The following is a 16,420-nucleotide window of genomic DNA, read 5'->3' on the forward strand; positions in this document are numbered from 1 at the left end:
CAGTGCCACCCCCACTGAAGTGCGTGTATTTGAGACCTCCATGTAATGAATGCGCAGCGGCGGTTAACCTTGATATAATGAACTCACTAAGCCAACCATCTGTTAGCTTGTGCTGAATTATGAAATTTGGGAGAAAAGTTTCACGACGATAAAGCACGAACTGACATGAGAGGAACGCGAACGATCGCAACAAGCAACTGCAGATGACTCAACGCGTTGTAATCCTGCGCCGCCGGAGCATCTCCGTTGCTTTCTCTCTTGGAATGCCATAACCACGTGGCGCTACAACAGTTCATGCTCAGAAGCAGCAAAAAATGATAGGGCAGAGCAAAAACAAAACAGCATGAGCAGTATGCGCCCATCGCCGCCGCGCGGTACGTTGCTCGCATGATTCAGGCGCTGATAGCTATCACACGTCGGGAGCATGGATGGTGGAGTGTGCCAGCGTTGTCAGGCGAAGAGCCCGTTTCCTTGTAGATTGAGAGAGGGAACATGCAGGAAGAAGCATATGCCTTCGCAGCCGCTCTACGGTGGTGGTGCGACCGCGCGTTCTCTCCTCTAGCTCGACCGGTGCCCCCCCCCCACTCGTAGCGGCGTTGCGCGAGCTGCGGCGGAGGTGCTGCGGCTGCTGTGGCAGTCGCGCTATCAGCGCAAATCAGGACATTCCCCGTGTTTATGACTTCTAGTAATGGGGGTTTTCTGTAAACATTTTCAAGACGATTTCACCTACATTTATTTCTTATTTTGGTTTCCATTCTGCACTGTCCTTTCGGGCCTTCCTGCAAAAACTGCATGTAACGAAAACCTGGATGTAACGAAAAATTCAGACTTTTTTCAACTTCGTTACATCCGGGTTTAACTGTACACAAATCCATTATGTTATGTAACTTATGTGACATGGGTACAAAGTGGGCTGTTTACTGTGCACAAAGTGTATGACAACTTTTGCCTTTATATGCAGCAGGTCATAAGTCATGTCAAAAAGAAAATTACTGAGCCGTTAGCCTTAATGCAAAAGCCAAGAAGCTTAAGTAGGACACAACATGTAGCTGAGGCTGCTGAACAAGGCTAAAAACAACACAGATATTACCCACAAAGCCACCTGGTGTAAAATTCTAATGCTCACAAATTGGCGAAGTAAGGCAGCGCTGAATATATTATAGGCCAGATTATAAGAAGCATGTTTGCTTAGATGAAATACTAGAGGAATGAAGTTGAGAAACAAAATTTACCCGTACTAAATGTAGATACGTTACAGCAAGGAACTTTAAATAACTTTACCACAAGCACCACCTGTCCTGGTCAGATTAGTGTAAGCAAGAGTGACTTCTCGATGGCTGTACTTACAGCAAGGCGGTGCTTGTAGATTGCTAGCTTCTTTACCAGGTCACGGCACTTGATTCGAACTGCACAGTTAGAGAAAAAGATTTTAAGAAGACATAATTTATCTTATAGAAAGATCTAATGTTCAACAGCAAGCCTCAGAACTATCTAATGCCAAACGAGAAACTGGTCCAATAGCGTTTGTCAGTTGTAGGCACACATTTCTTTTAGGCCGAGACAGATAACAAAGGATGAGCGATAGCTCTGCTGACAATACTGAAAGAACTCGCCTAAATGACACAATTTATAAGCCTGCTGCAAAAGGGGTGTTTAACAATTCTTTGGATTGGAGCATGAGCTGATTAATTCACACAATTGCATGATACAAAAAAACGCACATATAAAACTGACCGTGAGCTATTAACAGTGATGTGATATTAACCTAGGCATCTGCTACAGATGCTAAACATGTGTTCATGTGCAGAAAACAAACAAAAAACACCCTCAGAAGCCTTGCTCTCCACAGGGGTGATGAAATGATGGCAACAGCTCTACTGTACCCTGCCAACCACCGATGAGAACGCCCACTCCGAAAGCCAGTAAAAGGTTAGGCCCACTTAGGCCACATAACACAGAGCACATTCTGAGAGAGTTGCTTGAACATTTATCGCTCCAAAAGGCACTCACCTTTTTCATCGGTCACGAGATGCTGGATGATGACATCAGTCATGTTGTCCCTGTATGCATACCGCTCCCGATACAAGCTGTGCACTGTGGAGAAGCCCAACTCGAAGTAGGCAATTGTGCCATCCTGGCAGCCAAGAGCCTGGAAGTTGAGCACAACACTGTTAAAAATATTTCATTTTAGATCTGGACAGAAAAATATAAAGTCAAACCTCGATATATTGAACTAGCCCTAAATATTCTTTCACATGAGCATGCAATTTTGCTTTACATACAGAACCTGGTTGACCATAGAATGGATATAGCAAACTCCCCTGCATTAAGCAGCACCCGATCGAATGACAGGAGGCAGGCTTCACCACTTTAGCTAGTGTCTGACTTCTTGCTGCTGTGCAGGAAGCCAACCTAACTGCCAATTATTGCTCAGTTTTTTGCGGCCTCCAGTTTCGCCGCAAGCATCTTCAAACCGACCCTAAAACTTCAGAGAAGGTCTCTCCTACCTCATTATCTCTAGCAAGGTTCGCTTAAGTTGCCATCCCAATCACTGACTAAACTGCACTGCTCTTGCATACATTTCTGACCAAATTTTATATTACGAATCTCAGCTATATCGACCTACTTTACGATTTTTTACCTCTTTGATATAATGAGGTTTCATTCTATTCGCAAAAGCAAAAAAAGCAATAAGCTGTCACTCCACTGGCATTCAAACTAGAACTGTTTCTAGAAGCTCAGCACGTGTGATCATTAGAACAATTAACCTCCTAGCAGACTTGGATGAGACAGGCTCATCATAAGTTGACTGTCCTTTCTGGATCATGACGAGCACAGCTTGTCGCACGTTTTCTGGCACTCTGTGTCTGGTTTAAGCGAGCAGGGCTCGTCCAAAGCATTTTTCTTGGTTTGCCAATAGATGGCAGCATGAGAACTAAATGACCACTTTGGTACTGTTTAAAAAAAAAAATGTCTTTGTTAGAGGGTTAATGTCAACTGAGACTGGAGCTCAGCTCGTATATTGAGGCTACAACATCGATATGCAGATAAGTGAATGCGTACCACAAGGGTTACTTTCAAAGCGATGGTTCGTACTTTATTATGTTGGCTTAGGATGCTATAGATAGACGTTGGTAGTACTGCAGTCCAGTTTGAACCTCTCAAAAGATATTCATTAAATTATGTGGCTGTGCAAAGGGAGAAAAATTATTGTGGGACTATAAAAAGAATGAAAAATGAAGTGTCCCTTCCCAGTCCGACAAAACAGTACCTGATGTTGACAGGTTTATGAAGCAAGTATTTGGAATCAAATTCTTGCATGTGAAAAACACAGCCCTTCCTGGCCTTCACCAATGCTTGCAGAGTGTGTACAGTGATCAAGTGTCAGATTTGAGCACAATGAAATGATGAATGTCACCTTTTAGGGTTGACAGAAGCCAACGATGTGAAAGACAAGGCATGTTTTAGATAGCCTTGTCGTGCAACATAATTAAGAATGCTTCGGCCAGTCGGCATTCATAAATCAGCAAATTACCAACAGGGTGTTCAGTGTAGAAATAGCATCGAGATATTGAAAAAAAAAGTCGATAGTGTCACAATATTGCACAGTTGGTGCCGGGTAGGCTCCTCAAATGCTTGCAAGGAAGCAGAAAAAGCCTTATGTGCACACTTTGCAAGATCTTTTGAATCAACAAAGTTGATACAAACCGATGCCAAAACCACTTTTCAGTCAGAGGCCAGAACAAACAATACGACACATGGCATAAAAGATACCAGAAAATGGACAGATAAAATAAAAAGCTAAAAGAGGTATAACTACTACATTTAAGAAGCCCTGAAAGACTTCCAAAGGTTGATGAGTTGCACATTTAGCAGGTGAAGTACATATTATGTTGCCGTGAACATTTTTGTCAAGGTTCACAGTCCTACATTGGCGAGTAGCGCTAGCAAATGGAAAAAGAAACTCTCTTTTGTTCCTATAACAGCAACTTCTCCACACGTCTTGTGTGGACACAGAGCAGCTACCTTGTGACATCGGTGCCAAGATTTGTCAATGACACTGCCAACACTGCACCTCATGACAGTGGCAAGAGTAGCACTGTGTTATCGTTGGCAATGACAACCAGGCATCACCACTCTCAAGGACGCAGATTGAGAGAAAATGGAGAAAGGAACATGAGTTAAAGAGAAATGGCAAAAGCTAAATATTGTACTTCTAATACTGCTTGCTTTTGCTGTGCATGCAAGAAAAATTTCATCGGGAAAACATGGCATTCCTTACCTAGGCTTACACTCCTTAAGCAAATAACACGGGGAGAGATTTTTGCTTATCAGGATCCTTAAATAAAGTAGCCCACGTTTACTTTCACTAGAAAAAACCACAATTGCCAAACACAGTTCCTTGCCACACCTATTTTCCTTGCATGATAAACTAGTGAAATAGGTTACCGGAAAATGCAGTTTCAGCCACTGATGACAGTTTTACAGTTTCACTAAAGCAGCATCTACAGGCTCCAATGTAACAACTGCACTCCTGTTTTTATCAGTATCTTTTTTTTTGTGCACGCCTTTGATGCTGCTAATGAGTCTGTTGCATCTGTTTCAGCTTCCACATGGCGTAATGTTGACTCTATCGGCTTTTTTCTCTTTTTGCTTGAGGTTTTGTAGTATTCCTTTGCCCGCATGTTATCCTCTTATTTCTGTGACATACCTCTACAATAACGAAGGCCCCTAACTTTCTGCAGCAAAAATTCTGCAACTCTAAACTAATCCTGCAACCTGAAAACAAAGAATCTGTAATATTCTGCAAGGAACATCAAATAACTGCATCTTTTTTTTTTAAACATGGTTCCTGAACTCATAATACACAAAAATTAAAATCAAAGGTGGCTGTTGCAATGCAACATGTGGTAGTGCTTGCATTCTTTTCATTTAAATAATTGGCCTCATTTGACAGTATGCACGCAATACAGCAGTGATAAAAATTTGAAAAATGGTCATTACCACGCCATTCTTATTTCAAAACAAGGCACCCGTAGCCCAATTTTCCACAAAATAAATTTACCGTGATGCAAGCAGTTTTTCAGTTTTTAAAGTTCATTCGATAATTTGAGCTTTCGAATAATTAGAACATTCTTTACGATCCTTGAAGTTTGAATTAATGAGCTTTTACTCTATATAAATAAAGTAACAGCCGATCTGGACACACCAGGTGGCTGGCATCTGGGCGCGCCTGGCAGCACCACACCCAAGAGGCCTGCTGGGAGACAGGGCCGACGCAGATGCCGTCCCGCGTGTAGATGCGGGCCTCACGGCTCGAGCCGCCCACCACCAGGTACTCGCCGCCCGGGAAGTAGCTGACGAATGTTGGATCGAAGCCCAGCGTCCGCTCCCGGCCTGTCTGCTGGCCCGCCACATTGTAGAAGCTCAGTGTCTGCGCCCAGTCGGCCACGGCGAGGACGTCGCCGCCACCTTCCTCCCTGCGTGTTTCGACGGAGCAGCGACGTCATGTAACAGTGGCCCCAATCAAACGGCAAACTGATGGGAAGCAACATTTCGTTCTCATAATTGCGCAAGCACACATTTTCAAGGTGCAAATGCACAAATAAGTTTTCTAGGTGTGCAAACCATGGAAAAGGTTGACTGCTTGGTAGTCAAACCTGCACCATGACCTCAAGGGTGTGCCCTGCACTTTCCTTAGTGACCTCCATAGTACACAACTCAACGTCAGGCTATGCCTAAAGGCAATGAGGAAATACAGCCTTTTCACGACTCTCTGTTCCGAAAACTTCTGTAGCTACAGTACATTATCAGGTCTGTCGTCATTCTGATCCCACTTTGAGCTATAGATCAATTAGCTCTCGCCCTACCATACGCTAGCCGTCCCGGTTAGCTCAGTTGGTAGTGCGACAGCTCCGGTGAAGAGGTGGTCCTGGGTTCGAGCCCTGGAAGAGGACCAAATTTTCTTCAGCTACAAAGTTTCTGTAAAAGCTGTGTAGCTTTCCTTTATAGCCATGCGGCTGCGTTTAGGTGAACACCAATGAGCAATTACTCCCGTGCTAAAAATCTATTCCACCTTGGGGGATTACCCTAAACATTTGGTCAAGAACAAGTTGTATTTGAAAATACAAGTGAAAATAAAAAAAAGAAGAGCTTATGATATGAAACACAAGTTCACAATTACATACCCTGACACTAGCGACTACGGCCACATTGATTACCACTGATCTTGCAGTTATAGCTCATTCTTCTCACTTGGAACCAGTTCACACTGGCTCCAAATACATTGCTCAAGCACTTACCGCACGGGGTTCCAACAGACGCCCCACACCGCTGCTTTTGGTCCACCAGGTCTGTCTATTCGCACAACTTCTTCTCCAGACTAAAAAAGAAAAAAATGTTGTGCTTAGCTTGCATTCAAGGTGTCTCTACTCCACAGTAAGCAAGTGAAACCAAACCAAATTAACTTTGTACTGTCTACTCTGATGGTGACAACATCACGATCACTGACAGAAATAAAAATGATATTAGCCCATTCATGATTAATTTTTGTTTGCTTATTTCACAGCTAATTGCCCCACAGATGTCATGAAGCTGAAAGTAATTGAACGGTGAAGCGATGCTTTGTCACTTTTTTCATGAAAAACAAAAATAAAACACTCTGCAGAACTGGAACAGATTAAAAGACTTCACGTTCGGCAGAATATGTACAGTTAAATGTGTACGTCATACTTACCTTACTGATGACGAACACCCTATTCAAATAAATCATCACAGAAAGGAGTGATGAGGAAATGCTTATAAGGCATACTGCATGGGTGATAAGGCATACTGCATGGGTGATAAGGCATACTGCATGGGTGATAAGGCATACTGCATGGGTGATAAGGCATAAACAGGGAATCTTGCAGTTCTTCAGAAAAATTCCTGTCGCTGAACGCTGATACCAAAGAGGGCAAATTCAGTACACTAGATTTAAGATAATTCTGCCGCACTGAATGGTGAAAAAATAATTAATAATAGTTTTAAGGAACTGTTTTCCTCCTGAAAATATGCAGAGAATTTCTTCCCTGCTTTAAGAGTTCAGAAAGCTTCACCAGTTCAGCACGACAGCTTGGGTGTGTAAGTTGAGCTCTGCTAGAACTGAGCAACAACTTCTATTCAAGTGATTAGTCTCATCAATACGTAAATGCGATTAGAAAATTAAATACAAGCTCCCCCTTTATTGGTTTTTGTGCAAGTAGAGATAAGCATGCACGATTTAGTGCCATCTAGCTAAACCAAGAGAGGCAATCCGTTACAGTCTGGTTAAGCAGCTGTTTTCCACGTTAACTCAAATGTATACTGGGTGTCCCAGCTAAATGTGACCACGTTTATAAAAAAAAAGGTGTTTTAGACTAGTAAAACCAAATCAGTGCTGTTGAGAATTGTGCGGCCTATTCAGCTGTATTTTTGTCAATTCTGCAATGTTGGTTAATAGGTTAAAACTAACTAGCTAACCTTTAAAAATTGGATTCTGGAAAAAGTGTAAATAAGAAACCTGTAAATCACCTTGGAAAACAGCCGGCTGGTATGTAACAAGGCACCATTTACATAGCTTTTCTTAGAAGCCCTAAGAAAAAGCGCCCGAAATTCAAAACCTACCACTTTACTATGATGCTACTTCAGCGCCTCAAGATGCCCTGAAAGTGAAAAAAAATTTTGTTAATCTCCGGAACGCTGTCTCCGACAAGCTTCCTGTTTGCGATGAAGCATCAGAAAATTTTTTATCTCTGCCAATGCATCTTGGGGCGCTAAAGTACAGTACCACTGTCAAATGGTAAATTTTTATTTTTACACACTTTCTTTCAGGGATGCCAAAAAAGCTACTTAAACAGTACCTTGCTGCAAATATTTCACCTGTCTTTTTTTGCAAGGTACTCTACAACTTTCGAAGTAACACTTTCTTCCTGAAGCCAATATTTAAATAGTTGGCTAGTTAGTCCTAACCAACTAACACTACAGAGCGAAAAAAATTGGCAGTGGCTTAGCTCGGCTATGCCAGGATATACGTAGCGAAAGCTAAGGCATAGCTTGGTTAGCTTAGGTTAATTTTGACTGCAAGTCCAGGTTAGTCTGGTTGTCTGGCTAGTTGTCACGTGGTGTAGCGCGACTACGGCAGGAATGCGAGCACGGCAAAACTGCGAGCTCATGGACAATGTAGCTGTTGCTACAAAAATACTGTAGACTGGGCCACATGACTCTCAATAGCATTGAGTTGGTTTCACTTACCCAAGAGACTCCATCTTGCCCAAAAACTTGGTTACATTAAACTATGCTAGATAAGCAAGAGAATTAAGCAGATGCTTGAGGCCTCCTCCAAGTTACTTGAAAGAACAGCGTATTTGACTGTCCATGATTGAGCAGCAGGTGTTCGCAGAAAGCAAAAGTGAATAATTTGTGCAATCATTACCTGCAGTATATTTCGTCATACGTAATAGACTTTTCTTGTTAGACATTATTTCCAACACGCACTATGAAAACATTGTTAAGTCTTGGAGCCAGCTGAGCTCGTAGAATTGTTATTAATTCGAAAGCATTAGATGGTTCATTGACTACAAAACCTGAGGTAACCCAAAAAGTGGGGTTTTGAAACTTCAGTTGGATTAGTGGGCAGATTAAGCCAAACTAAGTCACAGTAGCGGGTGAATTCAGTCGGATTAATGTGGATTAATGAGTGGCTTCCGCCAAATTAAGGTAGATTAGTGAGTGGATTAAGTCAAACCAAGGTGGATTAAAAAAAGACCGCCACCGTCTGGAAGACATTGAAGTAACGAGCGTTAGCTTTATTGGCCACGCGTAAAACGAGTCTTTCCGCATCCGGCGGGGCCAGTGAAGAAATTCGGAAAGGTAACATAACTTTTCCACCTAGCGGAGCGATCGACGCCTAGCACCATCTATTAGAAAAATTACGATGCACGTCTACCCGTTTTCAAGTTACACCCCCTCAAGATAGTACATTCCAAACGGAATTTGCTTCAATTGGGTGGAGTCAACGTTGGCCTAGCATTCGGCTTGTGGTACGATATGGTAACGCTTCAATTAGTAATTGCATGTATACAATGTTTACCAATTATTTAGTTAAGGTTTTATTTCTATACCACACAACTTGTGGAGTTTTATTTGCTTACCAAATTCGGTACACAACTGTCCCCTGATGGGTGCCCCTTGTTGCCGGAGTATATATAGCGGAATCAATGTATACATATATACCAGTCCCATAACGGGACAGCTTTCCTACCAATTATAGGATATTTTTTGGGGGGTGAGGGGGGAAAGAAATGGGAGGGCACAATCAATTTTAATGGCCGCTATCTTGGACTTGAGAGACTGAAACTATGCCGCCATTTTGTCCCCTCACGTCATACTCACATAGTTCTACCTCTATCCACCATATTGGACCGTGACGTCATCATTGACACGTGGCAGGTGGTTGTTTCTACAATGCTATTGTAGGTGGCGCTATAAGTCTCAATGCGAGATGTGCTGTTTTCTAGTTGCTGCCACAGATGGTGCTGTGATCTCAGGGTGGTAGCAGACCCCAGGAAATCTCGAAACGTAATGAGTAAGAGGTAAAGCTCTTAAAACCCTCGTCACATGCGCACTTTCAAAAGCTAGTCAGTTGAGAGCCTTCGAGATTCTCAATTTCTATCGAACTCGAAACGGTTCGTGCCGCTGCTACACGGCAAGCTCGATCGCCGTCGAGAGATTTCATCATCTCGCACCAAGGCGTTGTGATGCCACCGTTGCTGTCAATAATTTGCAGGCATGCTGGCAATCAACCAAGTTTAACTTGAAAAGGTTAAAAACAAAATGTATACTAGTTACAGTAATATTAATCGCTCTTGAAATGAACTTCATTGCCTTGGACAAGCCATAGTAGCATTCATGTACTTATGCCGAAAGTGGTGTTGGTTGTTTTTGTATTGCTGGCAACAATGGTACTATGCGTGTTGCAGTGCTCTGTCACCCAGCCTGTCTTTTTTTCTGCAAAATAAGTTGTATGTTTTGAAGTCCCATATTTTTAAGAGATAATACCGCTGATTTTATTCCCTAGCACATTGGTGAGAGGGCTCCACACCCAAGAGTGCACGCAGCGACCGTTCGAAGGCCCTCAAAGTCTGGATAGAGTTCTGAGCTACCTCATTGACTTGACAGAATATCGACTCGATGGCCAGTGGAGCCGCCCATGTAGGAGCGCTCAATTGGCCTTTTAGTCGATAGACTATTGGTCCGAGGGCCACCTAAATGACTGTGTGACAGGGGAAATAGCGAGTGGATTAAGTTGAATTAATATAGTTTAGTGGGTGGATTAAGTCAGATAAGTAGACATGGCATTCTGCCACCAAGGATGCTTCACGCGTGTAGCGAGGCACAACCAGAACCAAACATAAGGAATGTATTATTGAGAGCAGCTCAGCGTTACTAAAGGTTGCGACTTGATGGCTGACATACACTGGTAGCATAGACATAGCATAAGTAAATTACGGACAAAATTTTAATGTAACTAAAGGTGAGCTATCAATGCTTTTGCATTACCGTCACGTAATTCCTTTAAGTGCCCCCTTTGACTTTTATTAGTAACATCTTTGTCATTTAACATTCAGAGAAATTTTGTAGTATGTTACAGAATGTTGTAAAGGCAACACAAAAAAAAAACAATGCAGGAATTTCAGCAAGACTTTCGAGCAAACATCGCACTGTTTGTACATTTATGCAAATCAAGCTTCTTTACTCTTTGCTACCTTCGTGTTACCTAACTCAGCTCCTCTGAGAACGAAACAAAAGAGAGATTCCATACCCTTCCACGAATGGTGACCATGCCAGTCGCCAGTCCCAAGGCCAGGTACTGGCCATCGGGGTTCCAGCTGGCACTGGTCACTCGCCCGTTGGTGCGATGCTTGGAGACCGATTTCTGTTCTGAGGACCACAGCCCTGCAAATGACAGAAAAGCCAAGCAGGACAGTATTATACCCAATTGCTGCTTGATTATACTAAATTTCACTATGCGAGATAACAGATTACACCCTCTTCCAACAGGCATCAATAGGGCACAGTGCTTTTCAAGTATTCTGCTGAGACTGCTGGGACTTTTGCAAAGATTTTATTTTCAAACCAGAGCACAGGTACTAAATCAACACTTTTTTTATGCTCAATAAAGGTGCACTGCAGAAAAGAATCTCCTCAAGACGGTTAACAAATGATGATTACAAGCAGTATTTGCAAGTTTTATGGACGCTATATTACTACAGTGGATGTGCTCCACACTGAAGGTTGATGTTTAGTGGCTCGACACCACTGCTGATCCTCATTACTGCGGTCACTTTTGTAATCAGTAGAATGCATCAAAAAGTTGCTTGCATTGCTGCAGTGGACATTACCATCACTGTCAAAAAGAATGTCCATTTTATTTGATTAGAAATGCCACACCCACATTTGCTCTTCACGATGGCTATCTTTATAGAAAACAGCGAACCGAATTATCAACAGATGCAAACCAAAATACTTTGAAAAGATAGATCCACTGCTGCCGTCTACCGGCACAGTATCCAATATTCATCCAAAAACTTTTCACAGTGCCCCATCCATGGGAAGCTATAAGAACCGTTAAAAGCTAGGAGCCATCATCTCGACAACTTTGGTAGTACGGCCCTGCTTCCCATAGGTGCCAGTCTGACGGCTTTGGAAGCCAATGGGTAAAATTTGCCACTCAACTGAAAATCATTACACTGAAGTCCTACTTTACTGTCACAACTGTGATAGGAGAACCTAATGAATTTTCCAAGCATAGTTGCAAACGCAATGCCAGAGAAGCAATTATTTTGTCGCCAATAATTTGCCACAGTAAGATCATGAAGTGCAATGTTCTGACTGAATTTTGTTCAGTTCAGTACAAAAACAGGTATGTACGATTACACCAAGCCCTGTGAGACACACAAAGAAAAATGATATACATCCACACTCTTCAGTTTACTTTTACTACGCCAGTCATGAATGCAAACTAATAAGCAGAGGTATAAGTTGTTTCGCTGTATTATGAAACACCAATACAGTATACAACTATGAGACATATAGGGACACAGATTATATTGGGATTAGAAAAAAGAAATATGAAAAATGTGTCCCGGCCTGCACAACTACACAAAACTATGAGGCAGCTGCCACCTCAGTTTCTGGAGACATTTTTGCTTTATTAGCCCCAAGGTTCAGGAATATGCTGCTACATGGCTGGAGCCTACCTTCGACATTCCTTTTCAATTAATTTTTCTCTTCCTTCTAGTCATAAATGTATGTATGACTGGAAGTGTGAGACCCACCATCATGTTCATATTTCAACTAACATTTCATCTAACCAGTCAATGTACAGAATCGATTTATATTTCTTCTAGATATTTTCATGAACAGGTAATGAACAATAACAACAAGGCTTTCAAGCCACAGCACTGGAGCAAGTTTTTACCTAACTGTGCCATCATAAAAAGAGGATCCAGCATGTGAAAATAATACAGAGCTCAGGGGCATATATTTCCTTCATTTCCGCTGAGTTACTCAAAAATGTGATGATGCATTCTTAAGCCATTAGAGGATATAGGCACATGAGTTGCCAAACTATAACTTATAATAAACTCACACTCATAAAGAATAACAGAATTATTAGAGAGAGTAACATAAAGTAACAATTCAAGGCTACAAAGACGTGGCATGACAGGCGACAAAGGATTGTTCACTTCGATATATTTTACTGACATCGGCATGTCAGCGGAAATATGATCGGCACTTACCAAAATCTGAGCAAGAGCAGCTGACAAGTGTGTGAGTGAGTGGATTGTAGGTGAGGCACTGGATAGAATCATGGTGCCTGTAGAAAAATAAACATAAAAGAAAGGCAACATCAGACATTCCAGCAGGGTGGCTTTTTGGGCTTGTTGGTAGTACATAGCTTCAAAACACTGTAGCCACTAGTAGGCACTGTAGACACTTGATCATCCGTAGCACTTAATCAGCCATGCATCCTAGCAGAGGTAATATGGCTCTGTTGGTTTTGTTAATCTAAAAAGAAAGAAAAAGATAAATGTGCTTGTAAAATGAGTAAATAGATTTAGTCATGCCTTAAAGATTTCTAACCTGGAACTAGAACTCATAACAAACACAAATTGACCCGGAAGGTACGCACAAGTTGGTGTTGCCATTTGCTGGCTTATAGTTCCCAAACGTGGCGGCCAAACTTTGTTTCCCACATACAGTCAGTATGATACATGAGTCAGATTTCGTGCACAACTGATGTGCAAGGCATTAGTAGACATGGATCACCGCGTGAATTTCACCTATGCTTAGTAAATATTTTATAATTGACTTTCTTCTCCCATACAATTTAGGTTTTGGTTTCAGTGACTGAATGATGGTTTCGACAAAAACTGCAATGTAATCGCTGCCTTTGTCATTTAAACTTACGCCAACTCTTATGCTAACCTGCTCAAAAAGCCAGAATGACAGCAAGTGATCAAAGCGCTATTGTGGTTTTTGTGTCCTTCACATGATCTCATACCTACCTGTGACATCACAACTATCGTTCAGATACTGAAACCGAAATTGTATGTGAAAAGAGAGTTCATTAGAAATAATTTACTGAGCATAGGCAAACTTCACATGGTAATCCATGTTTACTAGCGTCCTACTCATCATTTCAAAGCAAAAATGGACCTAAGGAAAATTTGGTAATACATACAAGTCTGTGTGAACAAACAGATGCATATGTTGCTGTTCATGCCTTTCAAAACAACCTTTCCCCTACTAGTAGTGACAGATACTTGAACAAGTAAAAATCAAAGCCAACTGTGCCTTGCTTTCAGATACTATTGTACTAGGCTCTACTTCAATTATGTTATGCGTGACGGATTGGATCCATTTGTGTCTGTGAAAACCGTTTGCACTACATTCGTAAGGTTATCATTTGCCATTCTCAGTTTATCAACTCACAAAAATATGCACACCTACTCTCAAACACTACAAAAGAAATATAAATATGCCACTGTGGGCACTGCAAGTAAGAAACTGCTTTAAATATCCCCCTTGTGATTCTGGGATTATTGCTTCTCAGGCGCTCCTTTAATGTTTGAAATCTATAGGCATGAGTGGCTGCCACAGACATGGCGTGTTATTTTTATCACTCTTTTTTTTCACTGGTCATGCATCGATGCAATTCACGTGGCACTTTTACGTTATCCTCTTTTGTACTCCTCTGCATTTTTTAAATTTTAATTTAATTGCCAATCCTAAACAATGTACCCCTCCCCATGAAATGAACGTCATGCCTGGTTAACCTTCTCGTCAAACCTTTCTCCTTTTTCTCCTCCCCCTCACAGGGTAGCTAGGCATCATTTGATGCTACACAGAGACTTATTCATAGTGCAACTGATATATACCAGGTGCTTGATGCATAATACATAATGCTTGATACATAATACACATGCAAAACTTATTATTGCACCTGATGTAATTAGGGTTGAAACAACTGCATTCCTGCATGGCTCAACTGTACCATGTATTGTTTTTGGCCCACAGAGTATCAGAACAGTTACGTCACTTGAAACTTTCTTTACTGCGTGTTTGACGACATCAGCAATGGGAAAATTTTTGGTTTATAAATCGGTTTATTTCTTATTCACTAAATCAAAAATCTTATTGCTTGAGACGTGCTAAACACTGCTTCCAGGAATTTCGTGCTTCAGAAAAGCGGCCAGACAGCCATTTAGCAAAATGAAAAACTGAGCAAACTGGCAGGGCACAGCACAAATAAGACAACGGCGAACCTTGTCAGCTATTCTTCCTTTTGTAGCGAACCATAATGGCCGCACCTGATGCCGCAAACTTTCATTAAACTATTCCTCGTGCTGTCAGGGTGAATGCCAAGCACAATTTCTGACGAAATGCGTGCCGTACGTACGAATATTTGAGAATGCCTTCAAGGGTCGATGTCCAGATGATGACCTGCTTGTCGGCACCTCCCGACGCGAAGCGCTTCCCGTCCCTTGCGTAGGAGACGCAATAGACGGCATCCTTGTGACCTTTCAGCGGCTGGACAAGAGCGCCGTCCGAAGTGTCATAAACCAGGACGCGTGTCCCAGCTGCCACGATGAGCTGACTGCCGTCCGGCTTGAAGACCAGGTCATAAATGCTGTGGAGATAGTTTGCACACGGTTTCGTCAAATACGGCGCGCTGCCTGGTAACAGTTTATGTCAGGACATTTATGTGTTCAGTGCCAGTGGCTTCATTAAAATTTAGGTGATCTAAAGGAAACTGTGCATGCAAGAAAATGGTTGATGAAAGGATGAGAAGCGTGATGACTCGACATTGACTTTCATCAAACATTTTCAGAATTAAGTACATTTAGCAAGTAAATATAAAGCACACAGGTGATTTTGTCTCCAGTGTTTGTAAAAAGGCGTTTCACAGCTTCCTGGCAGGAATGATGAGTGCCCGCTTTTACCACTGCTCGTTGTTTTCGCGGTCGTGGACTTTGTCCACCCACAGGGCGACAGCCCGCATCTTCGAAGACGGCGTGGAGACTTGGATAATTTCTGTCCAAGATGGTTACATCGCGACAGAAAACGCGACTTCAAAACACACGCTTTGCTAAGTGTCGCCATGGTGACGGCAATAATTGTTGATCACGATGGCGATTGGGCGAAGCAAGTGTCAAAGATAACAAAGTGAAAGGAAGATAGATATCAAATACACGCCTAACTGCGTTAACAAAAAAAACATTGTTTATAACTTTATTGGTGAAAGGAAATACTACAAATACAAAAGAAAAGATTCAATAAGAATTTTTTTACTCCCTCAGTTTTTTTTTGCAACAGCCAAGAACGAAGCTTTCTTGGCCACAATGAACAAAGCCGAACAGAGTAAATGATAAGCAAAAACAAAACGCCGCTCGCGAGTTCGCGACTAAGCAAAATTTATTTGCTTGAAACGTGTACTCATGCACGTCACAAAATCAGAACGACAATCGCCTTCTCGTTTATTTTGTATTTTTCGAGCCCTTCAAACCACTGCACGCAAAACTGATTCAGCGAGAAAACAAATTCGATCTCGGTCACAACGTGCTCGCCGGCACCTTCGCCGAACGATTCGAACTGGTTTACAACTTTCAAGATTTGACACTGGATGCGGAGCGTTATTTTAGCGCAGTACTATGATCGCCTTCAGTACGAGCGAAAACTGGGCGCACTAAGGCAGTTGTCAAAGGGGATCGCGCCCACAGTAGCACAGGCCGAGACGAGCAGCCGACAGGTGCGCGGCTGATCGGTTGGTCGCGCCGGGCAGTGCACCCTTCGCCCAAACGAGAGCGAGAGACGGAGGAAGGAAAGGGCATTCCGC

At 42.3% G+C, this 16,420-nt stretch overlaps 1 protein-coding gene across 1 annotated transcript in view; it reads right to left on the reverse strand.

Annotated features, from left to right (window-relative positions):
* Positions 1-15,678, reverse strand: part of Oseg1 (intraflagellar transport protein Oseg1) — a 38,768-nt gene extending 23,090 nt beyond the window's left edge. Inside the window, exons 1-8 of the mRNA XM_077641139.1 lie at positions 15,528-15,678; positions 14,984-15,214; positions 12,822-12,898; positions 10,841-10,974; positions 6,303-6,382; positions 5,210-5,480; positions 2,011-2,149; positions 1,348-1,406 (exon numbers count right to left, since the gene is read on the reverse strand). Of these exons, the coding sequence (XP_077497265.1) occupies positions 1,348-1,406; positions 2,011-2,149; positions 5,210-5,480; positions 6,303-6,382; positions 10,841-10,974; positions 12,822-12,898; positions 14,984-15,214; positions 15,528-15,586 (1,050 nt within the window). The 5' untranslated portion in view covers positions 15,587-15,678. The remainder of the gene's footprint in view (positions 1-1,347; positions 1,407-2,010; positions 2,150-5,209; positions 5,481-6,302; positions 6,383-10,840; positions 10,975-12,821; positions 12,899-14,983; positions 15,215-15,527) is intronic.
* Positions 15,679-16,420: the final 742 nt, after the last annotated feature.

Source organism: Amblyomma americanum, chromosome 10, assembly GCF_052857255.1.
Source record: "Amblyomma americanum isolate KBUSLIRL-KWMA chromosome 10, ASM5285725v1, whole genome shotgun sequence".
Lineage (NCBI taxonomy): Eukaryota > Metazoa > Arthropoda > Arachnida > Ixodida > Ixodidae > Amblyomma > Amblyomma americanum.